Raw genomic sequence first — 25386 nt, 5'->3', positions numbered from 1 at the left:
AAATTTGTTGGATATTAGAGGTTCCTAAAGCAGTGCCAGAACACTATTCACACAGTGTTGATTTTTTGAGACGCCAGTAAACTAACTAATTAAAAGCTTAGCCAAGCTAAAGGTAGAAATCTCTGAATAGTGTCAGCTATTAGTTGTATAATCTGATAAGTATCTTTTAATAATACATCTAGGACACTATTGCTTTAGATTATTCTGTATTAAAGCAGTGGTGTGACTGAATCATTTTTCAACAAACAAATTATCTGGGCAAGCTGACAACAGGGTCACAAAGATATGTGCCTTTAATGATAGCTGTAATGCAGTGGAACTGATGTTCAGAAGCTTTAAATCTGAGAACATGGCACTCCACCTGAAAGAGTGAAATGCTCAGTTTGAACAAATGGAAAATGCTTTCTTTTATGAGGAATAAAAAGGACATCAGGATCATATTCATGGAGTGATGGAAAGTAGACAGAACAGAAACACTGACAAGTTGGTTTTAAGATACTGAAGTGGGAAAGCAAAGTGCCTCTATCAGCAGACAGCACTAACAAAATGATCATTGGCCTAATACTTTTCTGAGTTGTTGACCATGAACAGGTATGCAGGTCAGGAAAGTCAGGGAAAAGGCATAAGTCCATATCTGTGTATTTGTTCCAGGTCAGTGACTCAAACTATTAAAAAGCAAGAGGGTCAGCCTGACAACCAGACAACTAGGATTATCAGAGGTGGTCAGCAATAGCAGCTCTCATGTTTCCTAGAAAACCAGTTTCTTTTAACTTCTGTTCATTCTTTTAGAGAATAGCATGCTTCTAGCCTGTTCTAGAGACATCGTATGGCCTTAAACGGATTGATGCCAAGTGTCTGGAAAGAGATTTCTGCATTAAACAGACTTCTAATGGCTAGTAAGGAGAGTGGAAAAGGTGAATAGAAAGGAAATAAAATTACTCACAGGGAGCCATCGTTCAGTGCATTGTACTGGAAACAAGACAGGACAGATTGCACAAATCTGGTGTAGTAATCTGGATAAAATATTGAACAGATGCACTTGCAAATGGAAAGGAAAGCTAAACTTGCTTATCTATGGCCTAGCGTTTTCCCTGTGTCCATTCTAGGAAACCTCCAGCCATTGCCAGTGGCGAAGGTCAAGCTGAAAAGTGTCCAGACACTGGGATCAACTCAGCAGGACCTGCTATTAAGGATGAGCTTCGGGTCAAACATGAGTTCGACCCAAACTCTAGCAGTTTACAGTTTTGAAAAAGGGCAACATATGGGATTGTTTACCACTAAAGCAACCATTACCAGTCATGCAGTGAGGGAAATGGCTGCTACGACTATAACTGCTTTCCGACCGTCCGCCGCAGTTATACTGGGGCAGAATGGCACAGGCAGGCGAATCACCGCCATGGTACAATGGCACCATAGACAGCCGCTAGGGGGACCGTGCACACCGCCTGCTCGCCACGGAGCAGATGCGAGTGCCCGGCTGTCTCGATCACCGCCGGGCTTCCGCGATCGCTCGGGGCACATGGAGAACCAGGAGCTGTGTGTATAAATAAATTTACAAGTTTTTTTTGTTTAATAAGTTTTTATTAAAGAAAAACAGAGCAAAGACAAACATAATGCACATAAAAGGTACATATTTAGAAGTCAAAATGATAGATTTAGATTTAGACTGTATCAGCTATATCAGTAAAATATGAACCATATACCCAGCAAATATCTAAACATTTATAAAGAGTATTATTGCAGTATTTAAGTAAAAAAGAAGGGGAGGTTCACAGTCTTTGAGTCTTTAAGTCAAACATAATGAACAGTGATCTGTGTATTAGTTTAGCAGAAGTAAAGAGTAAGAGGAAAAGTAAAAGTATAGATAGAGAGAGAGGATAGAGGGAAAGAGAGAGCAAGAAGTAGGGATGGGGAAGGGAGGAGGGATGAATTGCTGGCACACGTTATCACATTGAAAAGAACCTGAACATCGGACTATAAACAGCTACTCTTAGTAAGTCAATTTAAGGGGATTGTGTTATAATGTCTTTATAAGTGGAAGTGGATTGAAATTTTATCCATGAATCCCATGTTATAGAATGTTTCTTGGAGGTACCTCTGATGTTGTGTGTAATACTCTCCATAAGATGTACGTTTTCAACCATTTGTAGCCAAACTCGAACAGAAGGGATTGTTGGTTGTCCCCATAAAGTCTGGATTAAAGCTTTCGCCGTGTTCAGCAAGTGGGGGATAATTGAACGTTTATATAATCTCATAGGGGTATTTGTAGAGTGGAAGAGAATAGCCCAAGGGTCATTTTGTATATTCGTATCTGAGATCTGTTTTATCAGAGTACGAATGGCATCCCAGAAAGTTCGAATCATTGGGCAAAACCACCAGATGTGTGCGTGAGTAGCGTTGTTCCCACAGTTCCTCCAGCATAATGGGGAACCGGCTGGGAACATTTGGTGTAATCTAGCTGGGGTGTAATGCCATCTGGATAACAGTTTATAGTTAACCTCTGACATTTTCGAGGCTATGGAAGAAGTGTGGACTAATTGAAGAATCTTGGTTTTTTGGTTGTCAGTGAGGGAAGAATTTAAATCAGATTCCCATTTAGCAAGGAAAGGTGGAAAGTTGGGAAAGCTTTGTAAAATAGAGATATGCTATGTAAAGGTGGATCTTTTGGATAGAAAATCTCTTCTATAGCATGCAAATCCTCAATATCTCTAATTGGTTTAGGAAGGGAATTTAAAAAATGTTGTAATTGGTGATATCTCCATTTATCCATAAATGTAGCAGGTTTAGGGGCTAGAATCATACTCAGTGGTTTAATTGTGTTGTCTCGGAGGACATGATGTAGTAGTAGGGGTTCTGCAGATTTCCATGATTTAAAACCTGGGTCTAATAGACCCTGCAAAAAATATTTGTGGTTGAGGAGAGGCATTAAAGGGGAGTTATAGTTCCATGAAAAATTTTTGTGTAGTGCATCCCATATATCTAAAGAGGATATAGTTAGAACCAAGGTATTATGGGCCAGATTTCTGCAAGATCGGGGTATCCAGGGAGCTATAGAAAGGTCCATTTCACTTAGAGAATATTCAATTTGTACCCACAATTTCGTTTTGAGAGCATATTTCCAATCCGCCAATCTGGAAAGAACAACCGCTTGATAGTATGTTTTGAAATTAGGAAGGGCCAGACCACCAGAGCATTTAGAGCGGAACAATAGCTCCTTGGATATCCTGGAGTGCCTATTCTTCCAAATAAATTTGGAAATCATGGTTTGTAAAATAGTGAAAAACCCCACCGGTACCCCTAATGGGAGCATTTGGAAAATAAAAAGGATGCGAGGTAATATATTCATTTTAATTATATTTACTTTCCCCAGCCAAGTATGTGATAAATTGGACCACTTTCGTAGATCGTCTCTAAGCTTATTTAGCAAGGGGATATAATTGTATTGAAAAAGAGAATGGGGGTGAGGGGTAAGATAAATACCCAGATATTTCATACATTTTGGTTCCCACTTAAAGGGAAACAAAGGTTTAAGGGAGAGAGCCTCCGACTTAGGGATATTAATGTTTAAAATTTCAGATTTGGATAAATTTATTTTGAAGTTAGAAATGGAGTGGAAATTGGAGAATTCTGTCATTAAATTTGGAATTGAAATGCGTGGTTGTTGAATAAAGAATAATATATCATCAGCATAGGCTGCTTATTTATGTGATCTGTTGCCTATTTGTATGCCTTTGATATCAATGTTATGTCTGATTGTTGCTAGAAAGGGTTCTAGGGTAATAGCAAAAAGAAGGGGAGACAGGGGGCAGCCTTGCCTGGTTCCATTGTGTAGGACGAAAGGGTCACTCAGCATCCCATTTATCCTAATTTGCGCTGTAGGATTAGAGTATAGGGATGAAATTCGATGAAACATCTTATGGCCCAGCCCAAAGTATCGTAGGGTCATTTTAAGGTATTCCCAGTCCACCCTGTCAAAAGCCTTCTCAGCGTCAGTGGAGAGGAGCAGGGTGGACTGGGAGCGCCTCTGGACATATTGGATCAATGAGATTGCACGAAGGGAATTGTCCTTTGCTTCCCTATTAGGTATAAAACCTGATTGATCTGCTGAAATCCAGCTAGGCAAAAGAGGCAGCAAACGATTCGCCATTACTTTGGCGAGTAATTTAATGTCCACGTTGATCAACGATATGGGCCTGAAACTATTGCATAGGGTAGGATCCTTATCAGATTTGGGGATGACAGTGATATGAGTGGAGAGGGATTCTGGGCGTAAACCTGAAGAGTGAGAGATGGAATTTGCATAGGCGCATAGACGAGGGAGCAGTACATCACTGAATGTTTTGTAATATAAAATAGTGAACCCATCAGGTCCACAGGCTTTACCGGATGGGGAGGATTTTAATGCTGCCTGAAATTCCTCGACTGAGAAATCTTCTTCCATTTCTTTTAGTATGGACAGGGGCAATTTAGGTAGGTTAGCATCTTTTAAGATAATATGCGACTCCTTCTCTCTTTTTGAGAAAGAGAGGACAAATCGTTTTTAACATTGTAAAGGTCCGTGTAGTAATCTCTGAAGGCCTTAGCGATATCTGGGGTTGCGTGGACTAGCTCTCCTGATGGGAGTTTGATTTTGGAAATAAACGACTGCGCCTGTTTAGTTTTTAAGGATCGGGCTAATAACTTACTTGGTTTGTTCCCCCACTCATAGAATTTCTGGGATAGGCGTTGGAATTTCCTCTTAGTATCCAAGTTGAGGAGCGATTTCAACTCTTCTGGTTTAAATGTGAGGGATTGAAGGAGTTCAATATGTAGAGATAATTTGTGTTGTTTTTCGAGGGTCGCTATCTGCTGCAAGACCTGGGCGACTCGTTGACCATGCTCCCTTTTTTCCTAGATCCAAGTTCAATGAGACGACCCCTTATAGTAGCCTTATGAGCCTCCCATACCGTGGAGGGAGATGTGTCAGCAGGCTTATTTTCCTTAAAGTACTGTGTTAAATGAGAGGCTAATATGGAGACCTCAGCTTCGTTGGATAGAAGGGAGTCATTAAGTTTCCAATTATTAGTACGTCTTGGTAGGGAGGGCATAGTCAACGTCATCGATACAGGTGCATGGTCAGATATAGAAGCAGTCCCTATGTGAGCGGATTGCAGGAGGGGAAGATGGTAATGATCTAAAAACATGTTATCTATTCTGGAATAGGATTGGTGTGTTGTGGAAAAATGGGAGAAATCTTTTTCCTTAGGATGGAGGAGACGCCAGACATCCATCAGTTGGAGGCTCAAAAGTTTCTTTTTAACAAATTTCAAACGTTTGAAAGAAACACTGGAGCGACCTTGAGAGGTATCCATAGTAGGGTCTAGGGGCATGTTTATGTCACCAGCTAAGATAGTAAGACCCTTGGCAAACTGTGAGAGTTTAGTAATGATTTGTGAGAAAAAAGTTGGTTGATTGTGGTTTGGGCAATATACATTTGCTAAAGTGCATTGAGTGTTTCCTATGAAGCCTCGAAGGAAAAGAAAGCGACCATGTTCATCTGCTAACATATCGGATAGCCTGAAGGACACACCTCTACAGAATCCAATGGCAACACCCTTAGCTTTATTGGTATCTGATAAGCTATAGTACCACTGTGGAAAATGGGGTGAAGTTAGCTTAACAGAAGTTGTGTGAGTAAGATGCGTTTCTTGGAGAAAAGCAATTGAGCAGGCGGTTTGTTTTAGTTCACGAGCTAATTGATGACGCTTAACAGCGACATGAAGACCCCTAACATTGTATGATACACACTTTAAGGTAGCCATAGCTAAAGCAGAGCTCGGTTCTTCAGCCATCCTATCCATGCGTGCCAACAGAAAGGGGGGAGGGGGGAGGGGGGAAAGAAAGAGAGTTTTGGAAAGAGAGGCAGAAGAAAAAAGAGGAAAAAAAAGCATATATAGAAAACATATATGTAACTTAAGCATCTTGTGGGAAACATTTGAACGTCACGCAGAAATCTGCAGTGTTCCCATTGGGGAAAGAGAAAACGAGGGGCCATCTCAACCCCTGGGTAGGGATCGGATAGAGCAGTTGTAAGGCCAATCGCAATCTCCAACCCCAGAAGGAAAGGGGGGGCGGGTTTACTTTGTTTAAGGTGGGGTAGAGGGAGGAGTACGCACCAACAGCGCACGGCCTAAAAAAAAAAAAAAAAAAAACATATAACCTACGACTGTAGGGACTTAATAAGTTCCAGTTAGTAATGTAGAGACCAGGATCGTTGTAAACAGCACATAACCTGAAAAAGTAATATATAACTGTAGACCAGCTTGGTACCTAAGTTATAGAACAAAAGATTAAAGTAAACACTTAAAAATAACGGAAAAATTAGAATACCAAAAGAAAAACATTGGTCAATGCAATAGTGCATCAGTTTTGGCCATATATGTATGTGTAAAAGTACAAAAAACTTATGACCAAAGTACTACTCAGAGTGTCATCCTGTGATTAATTGTTGGTCTACATGGATGAGCAAAAAGAAAAAAAAAAAGGGAACCAGACAAAAGGGGAAAGGCCACTTTTCAACCATGCTTTTGTGCAGAGCCTGGAAGTGAGGTACATTGCTTCTTTGAGGGAGTCTTTCTCCATGGTGGGTCCAGATGGCTCAGAAATTTAGGAATTGGGTCTTGCCAGCCTGGGAACTCCATTGGTGGGAGGTTAAGATCACGTAGAAAAGTTGAAAGTTAATGTGTAGGAGCGACCATTTTTCGTGGCAATCAGGCAGGCTGGGAATCCCCATCTGTAAATGATCCCATCAGAGCGTAGCTGGTCAAGTAGCGGTTTCAGAGCTCTGCGACGATCTAGCGTATCCTTGGAAAGATCTGGGAAGATGGTAATGACTGCTCCGTCAAAGTCAACGTTAGGTAGGCCCCTCATCTTCAACATGATAGCGTTTTTATCCTCAAAGTAATGCAGGCGGCAGATGATGTCTCTAGGTTGGTCTGAATTAGCATTTCTAGGCCTTAGAGCCCGATGTACACGGTCGAAACGCAGCGGTTCAGTGGCAGATCTACCCAAGATGGTATTAAAAATGCCTCTTATGGATGGTTCTAGATCATTATCCCCAGTGGCTTCCGGCAGGCCTCTGATACGGATATTGTTTCTACGGTTGCGGTTCTCGAGGTCTTCAAGCTTATAAAGAGAGGCTCGATGGGCAAAGGCCAGCTGAGTAACCGTGTCCTGTAGTTCCTTAATGGCTACAGCATGTGTGTCTTGCCGTTGTTCTGTTTCCTCAACTCTGACCAGGATATGTGACATATCAGATCTAACAGCAGTTATTTCTTTTTTGATGGATTTCTCCAAGCTGCGAAACATACCTGCAAGTTCTTTTTTAAGGCCGCTCATTAGTGTAGTCATCTCGGGACCGGCTGGGGATCCTGGGTCGTCCATAAGGTCGGAGCAGTATGAGGAGGCAGGAGAGCTTTCTCGCAAAGAGGCCGCGTGAGACGATGGAGAGGCACTTGTGCGCGAGGTACGGGCCTGTTCGTCACGTGCGTTAGCCAAGTACTGTTGGATGGAGCCTGTAGAGACTGGAACTGACAGTGACCTCTTGCCTGGACGTTTACCTGAGGCGGCACGATGTTTAGACGTTTTGGCGGGCATCACTGGACCTATACGGCCGCTAGCTGCAGGGAGTACTCCTCAATTACATCAGTGTAAGATCAGACATGTATTAAGGTGCCACAATCATGTGGGAAGGTGTAGATGCAGGTATTGATATAAGGTCACTTTAACGGGTACGTGGGTAAGGCAGTAGAGTAGGCTGAGGACAGGGAGAGCACTGTGGAGCACCAAGATGGCCGCCGACTTCCAGGGGTAGGCCGAAGCCGCGGACTTTCCTGAGATTAGTGTCCGGCCTGGCGTGTGCTGCCTCTCGGAGGTCCGGAACGGCGCTTTATATGTCTATACACAGTAACTTAGTGGGGCTGCAGAGTATTGGTACTGCCAGGGACACTCAGTGAGGGAAGAGGATAGGGATGTCACCGTACTCACTGTGTCCTCACTAGGCGAAGCCGGGGCAGCAGGCCGCAAGATGGCTCCCACCGGAGACAGGCCTGAGGCAGGAGAGGGGGGCAGCCAGCGTCACCACAGCACTCAGAGGAGCTAGCGAAATCACCGATGGCATCCCGATTATGGAGTAGAGGTGAGGGCTCCGCTGTTTCACCGATGCAAGGGGGAGGAAGGCAGCTTAAGTCGGGCGTTTGTAAGGCCCAATATGGCGGCCGGCGCACCAGGCCTAAGACCGGCCGAAGGCCCGGGACCGCAAAGTTTCACGAAAACTGCTAATTCACCTCGGCAGCAGTAGCAGGAGGGGGGTCGGTGTGGTGGAGGGAAGGATGGAGCTCTGGAGATCGAAAACCAGCTAGGATGGCTGTGGATTAATATCCCTTAAGCGGAGCTCAGCTCCTGCACGTCTTCCCTGTAGCTCGTCCGGACACGCCCCCCCCTATAAATTTACAAGTTATGCGCTGCCCTTGAGTGACCCCAAAAACAAAATTAATAATAACCAACTCTGTGCTTACTAGTGCGATAATATTAAATACAAATAATATGAATGTTGAATAAATAAACAAGGTGTGAAAAAACAAGTGCTTGTTACACCATAAATTAGTGCTTAATAGTGCTTCTTACACCATACATAGTGTCTTAATCAACATAAAAAGTGCTTAGTGCTCAATATAAAGTATCCTGCTTTTTTAAATGAAAAAATTAATAAATAATAAAAAAAAGTTCTCTTTGGCACTCTAAATAGTGTGTGCAAATAATGTCCAGCAGTGATAATAAAACAATGTGTGCAGGTGGTGTTCAGCTGTGACAACAATCCAACATCATGCCGAAGATATCCTGAGTGCTGCAAAACATGCTCCTGTGCTCCTTCGTGACCCCCTTAAGCTAATGTGCTCACCTCAGAGCGTGTGACTCAGCTTCTACCCTGAGTCCAAATACGCTTTGGAGCCACCCCGGGGCTCAGTCTCAGTGTCTGCTGCACTCCTCCAGCTGGAAACAATGTGGCTCCATATATATAAATGAAAATGAAACTATAGTGTAATATAGTCAAAATACTTTTATTAAAAGAAAACGCTCCCCACACCGGGGTACTCACATGGCACTGGTGCGTCAGTGCACCATACTATAACGGCTTTCTATGCAAAATCACTGGATGTTTGGTGCGGTATGCTGTGCTGGGATATCCCCCTGATGATGACACGTGATCCCTGTGTCGAAGATGCCTAGGGGAGGGGCCAGGACGGAGAGACTGACACGGACTTTACACCAGCGCTTAACTTACCACCCACACTAGTAGTGTATATGGGTGGATCATCATAGGAAAGTAGATAAAAAACCTAAAATAGTGTAAGTGAAAAATATATAATTGAAGGTAAGGTTAAGGTATATAAAGATAGACAATATTCTACATACTTATATTATAGTATTCATTGTGATTTCTTCGTTCAGGCCATGAGGTTAACATGCTTTTTAAAGAGTATATCCAACAAGTCTCTTGTTTACATAAACGTGAAAATCTCTTGACTGGGGAATATTTGTCAGATATAGATTCAATGACCCATACTTGGAGATCAGCAATCTTTTTTTGGTGGTGAGCAGCAAAATGGCACGCAACACTATATGTGGGGTTATTGGCCTACACAGCTCAACGGTGCTCTCCAAATCTGGCACGTAGGGGTAAGAGTCCACAAGGACAAGATATATAATAAACTACATGTTTAGTAGAACAATTATAGAAGGAACAGAATACCATTACAGCCAAGAATTACACCAAATCGACAGCTGGAAACTCATTCTTACACTATTCCAGCTCCCATCACCGTAGGTGGGTAAACAATGTGCCCAAAAGTCAATTTCATCGCTTAAGATAGAATTGTAACAAAGTTAGATGACTATACTTCCCAGTGCACAGCACTCAAGAAAAAGTTTCTTGACAAAGGCTATCCCACCAACCTTATAGAATAGGCTTGCACCTCTTATCAAACTGATAGCCTGCCCATTTCCAAAAAACATACTTCAGAACCTATAACCTGATGTATTACACAGTATCATGTCAGTCACAAAAAAATGGAGAGCATTTTCAAAAAGCACTGGTCCATCCTGACTCAAGATCTGCACTCATCGATGTCCCTACCTGATATTCCTAAATTTGCTTATAGAAGGGCACCAAATATCAAGAGCAAAGTTGCTCCTAGCAAAACTAAATCCCAGGGCAACAATAAACATCACATGCTCAGACAACTTACGTTAATCCCACTCATAGGGATGTTTCGCTGTAAAAAAGCTTTATGTCTCACGTGCTCACATGTCACTCATGGCAAAAAATTGTTCATGACTGATGGCAAGACACCTTAAGTTCCTTCTATAATTGTTCTACTACGCATGTAGTTTATTATATATCTTGTCCTTGTGTGGACATATATATATATATATATATATATTAGGAGAACTATTAGAGGCCCTAGGTGCCAGATTTGGAGAGCACCGTCAAGCTGTGCAGGCCAATAACCCCACCATTTTGCTGCTCACCACCAAAGAAAGATTGCAGATCTCCAAGTATAGGTCATTGAATATATAGCTGACAAACATTCCCCAGCCGAGAGATTTTCATGTTTATGTAAACAAGAGACTTTTTGGATTTACTCTTTAACCACTTGCTTCCTGGGCACATAAACCCCCCTCCTATCCAGACCAATTTTAAGCTTTCAGCGCTGATGCACTTTGAATAACAATTGTGCGGTCATACAACACTGTACCCAAATGAAATTTTTATCATTTTTTTCCCACAAATAGAGCTTTCTTTAGGTGGTATTTGATCACCTTTGCGGTTTTTATTTTTTGTTAAAAAAAAATGTTGTTAAAAGACCGAATTTAAAAAAAAAAAAATTATATTTTGTTATAAAATGTTAAAAAAGGTCATTTTTCTCCTTCATTGATGTACGCTGATGAGACAGCACTGATGGGCACCGATAGGTGGCAGTGATGGGCACTGATGGGTGGTAGTGATGGGCACTGATGGGTGGCAATGGGCACTGATCTGTTACACTAATAGGTGGCACTGATTGGCACCACTGGTGGGCATTGATAGGTGGCACTTGTGGGCATTGATAGGTGGCACTTGTAGGCATTGATAGGTGGCACTGGTGGGCACTGTCAGGTGGAAATGGCAGGTGGCACTGGCAGGGGGTACTGGTGGCACATATGAGGCATTATAGCCTCTTCGGGACTGATGTCCCTTGCTGATGAGCCGGTAATCGGCTTTTTTTTCTCCTCGCGCTGTCAGTGCAAGGAGAAAAAAAAAACGATCACAGAGCTTTTGTTTTGATCATGTGATCAGCCATCATTGGCTGACAGCTGATCACATGGTCAGATCGGTGATCACCCGAGTCTCAGTGACTCGGTGATCACAGCGTGCTCCACGCGCGCCCTGTAGGTCTGTGCTGTAGCCGTCATAGCGCGGATGTCAACTGGTTAAACAGCATGTCGCCTCATGGCCTGAACGAAGAAATCAAAATTAATACTATAATATAAGTATGTCGAATATTGTCTATCTTTATATACCTTTTAATTATATATTTTTAACTTGCATTATTTTAGGTTTTTAATCTACTTTGTTTCCTATGATGTTCCACACATATACACTACTAGTGTGGGTGGTAAGTTAAAATTTAAAATGTTAAATATGTCAATCATGATGCCCCTCCCCAGATTTTCTCCCCCCCCCCAAATTCCCTCCCACATGTCCGTGTTTTTACAGTTATGTGGTCTCCTTACAACATTTTTATCATTTATTAATATTAATATGGCCCCTTTAGTTACTCTTATACATTATTCAGAATATTAGGGATAATGTATATTTACCTTGTGATACATGCATGTATTTATAACTATATTTATATGCATGTACATACCATATTTTTAAATACAAGATCCAGACCTAATATGCATATGTTTGGCTCCGTACGTCAGTAAACACACTGAGTGCCCTGATGTAGTACTTTCTAATTTATTTGACGGTGGACTGATCTCCTGATGATTTTATGATGAAATATAAGAATGTCCTATTATAATATAAATATATTTTTATATATAGTTTTTACTAAATATAGTTTTTATAATATATTCCCCATAACATTCCTATAATATTCCCTATGATGAATTTTAGGTTTATCCATGTTTTTTTCATATTATATTAAACCAACTACATCAATGGTCACTTTCCTTGGTATATTAACAGGAATGCTTTTTCCTGTTTATATTCACAATTATCATTTTTTAAAAATAGATGCGATTTTCTAAGAATGCATTTAAATCTTTACAGTTTTTTGTATTATGCTTCTTCCTTTTATCTGTTCTGTTTATATGTATGGTGATCCCTGGTCTATGTTAATCAGAATAGTCCTATGCCTATGTCTGTATACTGCTTTACGTTCATTATGGACGTCTCCCTTTTCCCTCCCCTTTACTCTCTCATATATATATATATATATATATAGATATATATATATATAGATATATATATATATATCTATATATATATATATATCTATATATATATATATATATAGATATATATATATATATAGATATATATATATATATCTATATATATATCTGACTTCTTGGTTAGTCAGTTAGATCTGAAGAAACAGCGTTATCTGATTGGTTGCCCAAATACAGTGGGGCAAAAAAAGTATTTAGTCAGCCAATTGTGTAAGTTCTCCCACTTAAAAAGATGAGAGAGGCCTGTAATTGTCATCATAGGTATACCTTAACTATGAGACAAAATGTGGAAACAATTCCAGACAATCGCATTGTCTGATTTTTGAAAGAATTTATTTGCAAATGGTGGATAATTATTTTGTCAATATCAAAAGTTCATCTCAATACTTTGTTATATATCCTTTGTTGGCAATGACAGAGGTCAAACATTTTCTGTAAGTCTTCACAAGTTTGTCACACACTGTTGCTGGTGTATTGCTCCATTCCTCCATGCAGATCTCCTCTAGAGCAGTGATGTTTTGAGGCTGTCGCTGGGCAACATGGACTTTCAACTCCCGTCAAAAGCTTTCTATGGGGTTGAGATCTGGAGACTGGCTAGGTCACTCCAGGACCTTGAAATGCTTCTTACGAAGCCACTCCTTCGTTGCCCGGGCGGTGTGTTTGTGATCATTGTCATGCTGAAAGACCCAGCCACGTTTCATCTTCAATGCCCTTGCTGATGGGAGGAGGTCTGGACTCAAAATCTCACGATACATGCCCCCATTCGTTCTTTCATGTACACGGATCAGTCGTCCTGTTTCCTTTGCAGAGAAACATTCCCAAAGCATGATGTTGCCACCCCCATGCTTCACAGTAGGTATGGTGTTCTTTGGTTGCAACTCAGCATTCTCTCTCCTCCAAACACGAAGAGTTGTGTTTCTACCAAACAGTTCTACTTTGGTTTCATCTGACCATATGACAGTCTCCCAATCCTCTTCTGGATCATCCAAATGCTCTCTAGCAAACCTCAGACTGGCCGGACATGTACTGGCTTAAGCAGGGGGACATGTCTGGCACTGCAGGATTTGAGTCCCTGGCGGCGTAGTGTGTTGTGATCATTTTGACCCCATGGAGTGAGATCTTGTGTGGAGCCCCAGATCGAGGGAGATTATCAGTGGTCTTGTATGTCTTCCATTTTCTAATTATTGCTGCCACAGTTGATTATTTCACACCAAGCTGTTTGCCTATTGCAGATTCAGTCTTCCCAGCCTGGTGCAGGTCTACAATTTTGTTTTTGGTGTCCTTCGACAGCTCTTTGGTCTTCACCATAGTGGAGTTTGGAGTGTGACTGTTTGAGGTTGTGGACAGGTGTCTTTTATACTGAAAACAAGTTCAAACAGGTGCCATTAATACACGTAATGAGTGGAGGACAGAGGAGCCTCTTAAAGAAGATACAGGTTTGTTAGAGCCAGAAATCTTGCTTGTTTGTAGGTGACCAAATACTTATTTTCCACCATAATTATTTTCCACCATAATTGAAATTCTTTCAAAAATCAGACAATGTGATTGTCTAGATTTGTTTCCACATTTTGTCTCTTATAGTTGAGGTACCTATGATGACAATTACAGGCCTCTCTCATATTTTTAAGTGGGAGAACTTGCACAATTGGTGGCTGACTAAATACTTTTTTGCCCCACTGTATATCCACACTTGGGAAAGAAATCCAAAAGGAAATTCACCAGGTAACACCGTATATGCTTACCAGATTGATATGACCCCCTTTATTTTAGAAAGGTCAAAGCACGCTTAAAACATCAGATAACATGAGGGTCTCCTCCTTCAATGTAGTCAACAGGTGTGCCAAAACCATCTCAGGGGACACCCAACAGATCTCCTTAACCATATATGCATCCAGGTATCTGACATATTAAAAAAGAAAAAAAGCAAGAAGCTCCTCATAGCGTAAACTGGATAAAACTGTTCTTTTATTAAAAGGTGAAAAAACTCACATTTATAAAGTAAAAAAGGGCTTGTAAAACAAACTCCAGAGTAACAGCAAAATGGCTTCCCACTAACTTCTGTTTTGCACAATGACATCACAGCAGGCTCTGCACTACACTTTGCCACAGCTGATGTCTTCCGGGGTACCTGCTGCGACATCATTGCGCAAACCGAAAGTTAGCGGGAGGCCATTTTGCATTTACTCTGAAGTTTGTTTATTAGCACTTTTTATCTTCATAAATGTGAGTGTTTTTTCACCTTTTAATAAAACAAGTTTTAACCGGTGTACACTATGAGGAGCTTCCTGCTTTGTCGATATTTCAAATATCTGGATGCATATGTGATTGAGAAGATCCATTGGATGTCCCCTGAGATGGTTTCGGTACCTGTTGACTGCATTGAAGTTCTCGTTATAGTGTCTATTTGTGAAGTATTAATTATTTGTTCTAGGCCCATTTTTAATCTTTTGACTTATTTTTCCGCAAATAAATTACAATCTTGATGTTGATTTCTTTTTCTAACGACTACTGGGTGTCCTGTTCAGACCGGGACCTAGTGCAAATGATTAAAGGGATTGTAAAAGGAAACATTTTTGTTTAGAAAGAATAACAAACATGTCATACTTACCTGCTCCGTGCAGGGGTTTTGCACAGAGCAGCCCTGATTCTCCTCTTCTAGGGCCCCCCGCTTGCGCTCTGGGCTCCTCCTCCTTGCCGAGTGCCCCTATAGCAAGCAGCTTGCTGTGGGGGCACTCGTGTATGCTCGTTTCCAAACTGGCTCTCTGCATCCACAAGACACAGGGAGCATAGCTCAGCCCTGCCCCCGCCTTACTGGCTGTGATTAACAGCAGCGGGAGCCAATGGCTCCTGCTTCTCAGGAGGGAGAGAGACCCAACGGAGCCTTGTGCACATCACTGGATTCAGATTATGCTTAAGTATTAGGGGGACTGGGGTGGGGGGGGGGCTGTACACAAAGTTTTTTACCTTCATGTATAGAATGCATAATGGTAAAAAAAAAAAACTTTCAGCCTTTACAACCACTTTAACTACTGCCCACTTAAGCACAACAATATTTTTTTCTGTGAATGAATTACATTGTAAGGTTGATTTCTAGATTTTAAAATGGCTCTGTTCAAACTGGGGCCCAGACAAACTTGCCTGGCCTGTCCACTTTAAACTGCAGCACACTTAAGCTTCTTGCATAGTTTGCAACAAGTCTGCCCAATTTTTGTGGCTCTTTTCTTGGAATTGATACAATCTAATTTTGATTCTTTGACTTAAAGCAGCCTGCTGAAAATGATCTGATTCCCTGTGAAACTGCTGTACACTAACGCAACTCACATTAGGTATATGTATTTTTTGCTTTTACAGTAAATATAAAATATAATGCAGTGGTTCCACAATAGTAAAACAATATCAACAAACACAAAACAAATTGTGCAAAACTAATAAAAGTCCAAGTTACGCTAACTTGTCTTGTGAAGTCCAAAAATAACACCTGTGTGCTTCAGCACAATTGTGTAGCAGTGATCTCTATGTGCAAGCCCATCACCAACAATTAGAAGGTCTACGAGAGTAAAAACTTCACATACAGGGGTATATGGCATTCAGCATGTATTAGCCTGAGGCTGCATCAAGATTCTTCTCCTCTTTTATAAGCCAGAACACAGATGGAGGAATAGCATCTAAGTGGATCCCACAAGCAAAAATGTACACAAATAAATGTTGATATTTGCTACACTATGAGAGTTTTCGATTTCTCCTTATGATGTGTATTATATTTTGGGATGTCTAATACAGATGAGGGGTGTTGTAACCAAAATATGCTGGGGCTTGTGTCGATCCACTTGTTAGATGCTATTACTTCATCTGCGTCCCAGCTGGTAAACGAAGAGGAGAAGTACCTTGATGCAGCCCCAGGCTATTACATGCTGAGTGCAATATACCTCTGTGACATTTTTACTCTGGTAAGCCATCTAATTGTTGGTGATGGACTTGCTGAATGCCAGCTGCTATCTACTGTAGTTTCACTGAAAAAATAAGACTACAATTTTTCTTCCTTTCTCCACTTTAAGTGGCATTCCAGTCTGTAAAGAAATAAAAATGAAAGTCAGCAAATACTGTAGCTGCTGCCTTTTACTATAAGGACACTTACCTGTCCAGGGATCCCAGGATGTTGGCACCCCTAGCCAATTCATCAATCGGCTTTGAGTGCAGGCTTTGGCATCTGTAGCTCTCTTCACAGCCTGTTTCCTACTGCGCATGCGTGAGTCACTCTGCACTTTCTAAATGGTCCCGCCGTCTTCTGGGACCTCTGTGTGTCCCAGAAGGCAGCAGGGGGAAGGAGGAGGGGCTAGAAATGTCTTAGATTGCAGAGCAGCAACCTTGCCCAGAAGTGGGAGCGGGTACCTATTAAAACCAGGTACCTGCTCCCCCCCAAAAAGTGCCAAATGTGGCAACGGAGGGGGAGGTGGGTGCGAACAAGCAGAGCTTTCACTTTTGGGTGGAGCTCCATTTTAATTACAAACCCACTTGATTGATCCCTTTGAAAGTATAGCATTCTATACTTTCCACTATTTTCCACTATTGTTGCCGTTAGCCCCACAGGGGGCGTTACACTGTCACAATACTTTAGATCTTTGGGGTTATTACTTTCCATATATATGTTTTACATATATTTTCTTATATATTAATTTTTAGTAATACACGGCACTCACTTTCACTTTTTCTAATACACAAGGATTGTACACACAGTTTTATTTATTTTTATTTTTATTTTCATCTTCATTTATCTTGACCTTTACACATATGGTAGCTCTTTTATAGATCGTAATCATTTTCACGTATGCTTGATTTAATGTGTTTCTACATCCTTAATTAATTAAATACTGTTAATAGGGCAGCGCCAATTTTTCCCAACCACTCCTTATATATACCAATTAGCCCCCATAGAGAACTAATTAGGGAAAGGCTGCAGTCCTTTTATTGTCCTGAGCGCTGATTTCTTGACCTACTTAAATATGATATATGTTTGTTATTTTAATTTAAAAATGGAGACCTTAATATAAAACTTTAAAGCATAACTCAAGGCAAATGTTTTCTTATTTTTAGATAGAATGGAAAGGGGTAAGACCAATCAGGTTTTTATTGCTGTATGTGTCACTGTTAGGGAGATGCACCCTCTATCAGTCATGTTTACCATTATCACTGAAGAAAAGTAAAAGCAAAATCCACATTTTGGGTTGGCCTCAGAACAAAAATAGTGGGAACATCTTCCGGTGGGAATCCTTGTTCTAGTGGCCCTAGTGTAAGGGAAGGACACATTTCAGGTCTGGTTTTATTCCTTACTGGCATTATCTACTTGTATATACCGTACAATTGCAGGGCATGTATTTTTCTTTTTTTTTTTTTTTTCAAAGTTTTCTCTGTATACTACATTATGGTACACTTTTGCTTTTTATTTCTTTTTAACCTGGCACATCAGAGACTGTGGGGGAGCCATTACAACTGCCAGGAGTTTGCATATGTTGAGTGGAGCCCAGTGTTCATGACTACACGTAGGCTAGCAGGACTGTATTAAGAAGCACTGATTGTTTACATAGAGCCCTTGGGGGCCGTTTGTATGTAATTTTATAACCTTAGGTTTTATCTTTAAGCATCACTCTTGTATTATAACATATGGTTGTATTTTTTATACACTGAAGGGGTTTATTCAAATTGGTGCACACAGAATCTGGTGCAGCTGTACATAGTAACCAATCAGCTTCTAGGTTGTATTGTCAAAACTTAATTGAACAAGTTAGAAATCGATTGGTTACCATGTAAAACTGCACCAGATACTACGTGCATCTTTTTTTTGTAAATCTCCCCCACAGTTTCATTTATTGTTAGATGAGCAGAGCAGTGTTTTTTTCTTTTTATTACAAATAAAATGCTACCTGAAAAATTCCATGAAGGAAAACCCATAGCCATGTTGTTCTGCTATTCCAGCACATACAACGTTTGCTGATGCCCCGATCAATGTTCCATTTCCTAAATAGAAAAAAAAACCAAGAATATACATTAAGAGTGCGTCTGTTTTTGTATGCAGAAGGACATAAAACATTTTTCCCCAGAGGTATCCATTGATACAGTTTCTTTTTCTGTCTAAGAGTCCATTAGACATATTTTACCTTACTTCACCCAGTGACATCTGTACAAAATATGCATGATGCAATTGTCACAAGCACTAGAAGAACAGGCAGCAAAAAAAAAAAAAAAAAAAAAATGCAGAAGTTCAAACACTCTCCCACTAAAAAAAATTATTTTTGCTTTTCTCTGTGTTCAGTTTGACACAATTTTCCATTGCTTACTGTCTGACAGATGCAATGATAACAAGGTCTGAAGACATATAACTGAACAGAGAGAATGGGGAAGTCACAATGCCACCTTTATTTTCCCCAAAATACACAAGTCGGTAACAGAACAATCAGATCTAAACTAAGTCTGTAAGACAGGTTTACACTGAGAAAATAAAAGTCCAGTTAGGGCCCTTTCACACTGATCGGGTGCACTTGTCAGTTTTGTGGACCATCCATTGCTCTCTACGGAGTGGGGGATGTCAGCAGACATGTGTCTGCTGACAACTGCCAGCATCCGATCCTGTCCGCAAAAAAACAGACAGATGGGGATCCATTCCCCAGCCATCCGGCGGATGGGATGACAGTCGAATGGAAAGGACAGGCAGTCTGTTTCTTGCAAACAGCCCCATAGAGAACAACGGGTTGTGTCCGTGTCTGCTCTGCATTAGCAGAGCAGACGCGGACCTGTCATCCACCTGCTAAGTGAGTGGATCTGCTGGTGGACTCTGGTAGTGTGAAAGAAGCCTAAAACACATTTACATAACTGAGATCTTTTGGATAGCATGCAGGTGGGGAATAAAACCTCCAGAAATTTCAGAAAGAGCACTTAGAGTCTGCAAAGCCTCCTAATGTAGTGTTATTGTAAATAGCCTATCATAATACTGTATGCTCAGCATATACTCATCTGGTTTTGTCTGAACTTAGACTTAACTGTAGTACACCTCAAGCGCTCAACTCTATCCATATTCCATAGCTCCTGCTGTAGAGATACCAACATAAAAAGCGAATATGCTTATGAATAAGAAAATGATCACTTAAACAATAAGCTTCAATAGGGTAATGGAACACCTTTGATATCTTAAGCGATTTATGCATTCAGTTGGTCTATAGTGAATCATTTCATTATATTTAATAATATGTTGGTCATTAGGTTGTGAAACTAGCTCATTCCGAGATATAGTTTTAATTGCCATTATGGTGTGTCTGCCGAGAATCATAAAATACCCTCCAGCACACTCCTCAGACCTTTTTATTGGTTATGTTAATTCTGTAAACTCCCCCTTCAGAGACCTGAAAAGATGCACATTTGCCGCTCTGTAGTTCTTGTTTACCATTGGAACTATGGAGGAATGCAGAGAGTCTTTTATGAGAGCTAGTGACTCTGCTATATCAGATTGGACTAATTTGTGCAGAACCATAAGAATTTTGCTAATTTTTACTTTAATCCGGTTTTATTTATTATAACATAGTGCAAGTGTCCCAATATAACAAAGGAAAAAATGAAAAGACCAGTGATGAAATGGTTAATTTCATGAGCAGCAAAAGGGGCATGTGTCAAAGTGTCAATGCAAGAGCAAAACTGAGATATAGTTGTCTCTCAAACACTATTTAGGAAATGCCTCAACAACCTTTATGGTAGAATTATCATGCATTTTTAAAGAATGCTACAAATTTAAACAGACTGATGGCAAATTTTGAAAAATAATATTACATATTGAAGGTTAGGAGAATTTGGAGGTTGGGTTTAGCTTTACTTTAATTAGGAACTTTATGTGTTATCTGCCTGGTTATGCTGTGTGGGAAGGGAAATGCCTCGTTTACATGGGCATCTCCCTGTTCTGTCTCTCCTCACCACAATCACGGGCTGCCAGCAAACATTGAGTTTCTGGGACCCGTGGGCATGCTCACGTGGTGCGCGCACGCTAGGTGGCAAATTCAAAGAGATGTACAGGTACACCCTTTTGCGCACCCGTGCCATTCTGCCAGTGTAAATCGGCGTGCGGCAGTCGACAAGCGGTTAAATGATTCATATACTATGAAACATACAGCATATGTGAAAAAACAGTGTTAATTTGCAGGTCAGCAATCAAAAAAATAAAAAAAAGTGGTCCCAAAGAAAAATCAAGGAGGAAACAATTGTTTTTATTTTTTATTTTAAACTATGTTGCCCTGCCTCTTTAAATATATCATTGTCCCAAAAACACATTTTAAAAAATGCCATAGTGTGACACTTTCACTTTAGTGCAGATTTTGTTATGTGCTATGCCTTTAACTCAGCACAAAAGAAAACTATATATATTTCCAAAATACCAGCTCCTGACAACCCCTGTGATGAAACGCATTGGATGGAGCATTGCAGCCGCCCAATCACTTTTACAGGGGGCAGAAGGGAGTCCCCCACCACCTTTACAGGATTCTCCCATTCCAGCAGAGAGCGCAGGACTGAAGTAGGTGGTTGGGTTGGCATACTATAGAGAGAAAGGAGGAACTTCCATTGCCCAATTGTCTCTATGGTGTATGGAACTGAGGATTTTTTCAGTTCTGCTAAAGGTTTGCTGTTTACAAGTAGTTACTGGCTTGTAAAGTATCTGATCAAACCAGTCTCCATTTGATCAGATGCTTTTGAGAAAAGATCTCTCAGTAAAGAGGACCTGTCACTACCCCATGCTATCACAAGGTTGTTGTTCATACCTTGTGATAGCAAAAAAGTTGAATTAAAAAAAATTCAATGAAATAAATGATAAAATAAAAAAAAATGTAAAAGTGCCTTGTCCCCCTCATGCTCACACAAAAATGCAAACTCATACGTAGGTCCTGAATGCATATGTAAAGGGTAATCACACCACATATGTGAGATATTGCCACGAATGTCAGAGCAAGAGCAATAATCCTAGCATCAGACCTTCTGTTTAATGCTAAACTGGTAACCTGTGATAGGCTTTTACAGCCTCACCTATAAAGATTGTGTTTTTTCTTTTTTTTTTTTTTTTTTTTAGGTACCCTAGTTTGCTGCCATTCCATGGGCATGCGCGACTTTAAAGCGTGACATGTTGGGTATCTTTATACTCTGTGTAACATCATTTTATACCTTACAAAACAATTGGGTTTTATATTGTGTTGGTGTGCACTAAAATTCATCAAAATGTGATATTTCTGAAAATTTGCATTTGATAAGCCACTGCACGCAAGTATTGTGTGACATAAAATATTGTAACCACCATTGTTTTCTCCAGGGCTTTGGCTTTCAGAAAATATATAATGTTTTGAGGTAGTAGTAAAAAAATACAGATTTTTCATGCAAGAAGAATTGGCTTGGGGAGCAAGTGGTTCATTTATATTTGATCACAGGTATTTATTGCCACTGTGTGTATATGTTTTGGATATATATAGAGTTTTCTTGCATGCTAAATTAAAGGCATAGTACAAAATCGGCACTATTTAAGGGAAAATGTCACATTAAAGTCTATGGGACACGAACATGAAAAATCAAAAGTGATTATTTTAAAGGCTTATATGCACATTATTGCCATAAAAAGTGTATGGGGACCCGGGTCCTGCACCAGGGGGCATGTATCAATGCAAAAAAAAGTTTAAAAAAAACGGGCGTTTTTTCAGGAGCAGTGATTTTAACCACATGCCTACCACTGCACACTGATATACGTTGGAACAATGGCAGCGGTGAGTAAATGGGTGTACCTGTACGTCCCCTTTAATTGGCGGTGCTAGCAGGTGTGCCCACTGTGTACAGCGTGACTGTGCCCGAAGGTCCCACGGACTCTATGTCTGCAGGTGTCCTGCGATCATGTCACAGAGCTGCAGAATGGGGAGATGTAAACAAGGCGTTTCCCCATTCTGCCTAGTGACATGACAGGGATCTACTGCTCCCTGTCATCAGGAGCAGTGATCACTGTCATGTCAGTGGTAGCCCATCCCACCACAATTAGAATCACTCCCTAGGACACTTAACCCCTTGATCGCCCCCCTAGTGTTTAACCCCTTCCCTGCCAGTGTCATTTACACAATAATCAGTGCATTTTTATAGCACTGATCGCTGTATAAATGACAATGGTCCCAAAATGGTGTCAAAAGTGTCTGATGTGTCCGCCATGTTATCGCAGTCACGATAAAAAAATTTAAAAATCGCAGATCGCCGCCATTACTAATAAAAAATGTATTAATAATAAAAATGCCAAAACTATTCCCTATTTGGTAGGTGCTATAACTTTGGAAGAAATGTGTTTTTTTTTTGGGGGGGGGGGGTTATTATAGCAAAAAGTAAAAAATATTGCTTTCTTTTCAAAATTGTTGCTCTTTTCTTGTTTATATCACAAAAAATAAAAACCGCAGACGTGATCAAATACCACCAAAAGAAAGCCCTATTTGTGGGAAAAAAAAAGGATGTCAATTTAGTTTTGGTGTTACATCGCACAACCGTGCAATTGTCAGTTAAAATGACGCAGTGCCAAATCGCAAAAAGTGCTCTGGTCAGGAAGGGGGTAAAATCTTCCGGGGCTGAAGCTGTTAATAATGCTTAAAGTGAAACAATAAACATATAATATTCCTTTAAATATTGTGCCTGGGGGGTGTTCTCAGTATGCCTGTAAAGTAGTACATTTTTCCCATGTTTAGAACAATACCAAAGCAAAATGACATTTCTAAAGGGAAAAAAAGTCATTTAAAACTGCTCACGGCTTTAATGAATTGTCAGATCCTGGCACTATAGATAAAAATCATTGAAAAAAGACAGCATGGGTCCCGACAGCATTGGTCCCCCCCCACCCAGTCCATTACCAGGCCCTTTGGGTTTGGTATGAATATTCCGGGGAACCCCGCATCAAAAAAAAAAATTGCGCGGGAGTCCCCCCCAAAATCCACACCAGGCCTTTCAGGTCTGGTATGGATTTTAAGGGGAACCCTGTGCCAAAATGTAAAAAAAAACAAAAAACGTAGGGGTCCCCCCAAAATTCATTCCAGACCCTTATCCGAGAGCATGCAACCTGGCAGGCTGCAGGAAAAGGGGGAACAAGGGAGCGCTCCCCCTCCCAAACCGTAGCAGGCCACATGCCCTCAACATGGGGAGGATGCTTTGGGGTCGCCCCCAAAGCACCTTGTTCCCATGTTAATGGGGACAAGGGCCTCATACCCACAACCCTTGCCCAGTGGTTGTGGGGGTCTGCGGGCGGGGGGCTTATCGGAATCCGGAAGCCCCCTTTAACAAGGGGACCCCCAGATCCCTGCCCCCCTCATGTGAATGGGTATTGGCTACATTGTACCCCTACAAATTCACCAAAAGTGTGTCAAAATGGTAAAAATTACAGTAGTCAATTTGGGACAAGTCCTTTATTAAAAAAAAAAATAAAAAAAATAAAAAAAAAACTGTCCCGCAATGTCCATTCATCTTCGATCACAGCGTCCGACGACCTGAGAAAAAAAAAAAACACGCAACTACTCTGCCTCCATAGGAAGCTCCTGCTGACTGAGGCCTCTTCGCGATGACAGCAGTTATATAGCTGAGGGCGGGGCCACCCAGTGACAAACGAGTGACCCCGCCCCCTCTGATGCCACGTGATGTCAGAGGAAGGCAGGGTCATCCGTTTAAGTCACCGTGTGGCCCTGCCCTCAGGTATATAACAGCTGTCATCGCAAAGAGGCTTCAGTCAGTGGGAGGTGGAGTAGTTGCGTGTTTTTTTTTTTTCTCGGGTTGTCGGACACTGTGATCGAAGATGATTGGACATCGCGGGACAGTTTGTTTTTTTTTTTAATAAAGGACTTGTCCCAAATTGTCTACTGTCATTTTTACCATTTTGACACTTTTTGTGGTGAATGCGTAGGGGTACAATGTAACCGATACCCATTCACATGGGGGGGCCGGGATCTGGGGGTCCCCTTGTTAAAGGGGGCTTCCAGATTCCGATAAGCCCCCCGCCCACAAATCCCCACAACCACTGGGCAAGGGTTGTGGGGATGAGGCCCTTGTCCCCATCAACATGGGTACAAGGTGCTTTGGGGGGACCCCAAAGCAGCCTCTCCATGTTGAGGGCATGTGGCCTGGTATAGTTCAGAAGGGGGGGCCCGCTCGCTCGCCCCCCTTTTCCTGCGGCCTGCCAGGTTGCATGCTTGGATAAGGGTCTGGTATGGTTTTTGGGGGGACTCCTACGCCTTTTTTACATTTTGGTGCAAGGTTCCCCTTAAAATCCATATCAGACCTGAAGGGCCTGGTATGGATTTTGAGGGGACCCCTAAGCCATTAAAAAAAAAAATTGGCACATGGCTCCCCTTAATAACCATACCAGACTTGAAGGGCCTAATATGGATTTGGGGGGGGCACGCTTTTTTTTCTACATTTTGGTGCGGGGTTCCCTTTAATATTCATACCAGACCCAAAAGAGCCTGGTAATGGATTGGGGGGGGGGACCCGTGCCGTTTTTTTCAATGATTTTTATCTATATTGCCGGGGTCTGACAATTCATTACAGCTGCGAGCAGTTTTAAATTACTTTTTCCTTTAGAAATGTAATTTTACTGTGGTATTGTTCTAAACATGGAAAAATGTGCTACTTTACAGGCAAACTAAGGACACCCTCAGGCACGATATTTAAAGGAATATTTCATTTTTATTGTTTCACTTTAAGCATTATTAAAATCACTGCTTCTGAAAAAACAGCCGTTTTTAAAACTTTTTGCATTGATACATGTCCCCTGAGGCAGGACCTGGGTTCCCATTCACTTTTTATGGCAATAAC

General features: G+C 41.2%; 1 protein-coding gene across 2 annotated transcripts in view; it reads right to left on the bottom strand.

Moving 5' to 3' along the window:
* OCA2 (OCA2 melanosomal transmembrane protein) overlaps window positions 1–25386 on the bottom strand; it is a 698229-nt gene that overhangs the window by 54033 nt on the left and 618810 nt on the right. For both annotated transcript variants that reach the window (XM_073614631.1, XM_073614632.1), the window contains one exon: window positions 18462–18555. In XM_073614631.1, the coding sequence (XP_073470732.1) occupies window positions 18462–18555 (94 nt within the window). The remainder of the gene's footprint in view (window positions 1–18461; window positions 18556–25386) is intronic.

This window comes from Aquarana catesbeiana, linkage group LG02 (genome assembly GCF_042186555.1).
Source record: "Aquarana catesbeiana isolate 2022-GZ linkage group LG02, ASM4218655v1, whole genome shotgun sequence".
NCBI classification, from domain to species: Eukaryota; Metazoa; Chordata; class Amphibia; order Anura; family Ranidae; genus Aquarana; species Aquarana catesbeiana.
This window is presented reverse-complemented; position numbering and strand designations above follow the sequence as displayed.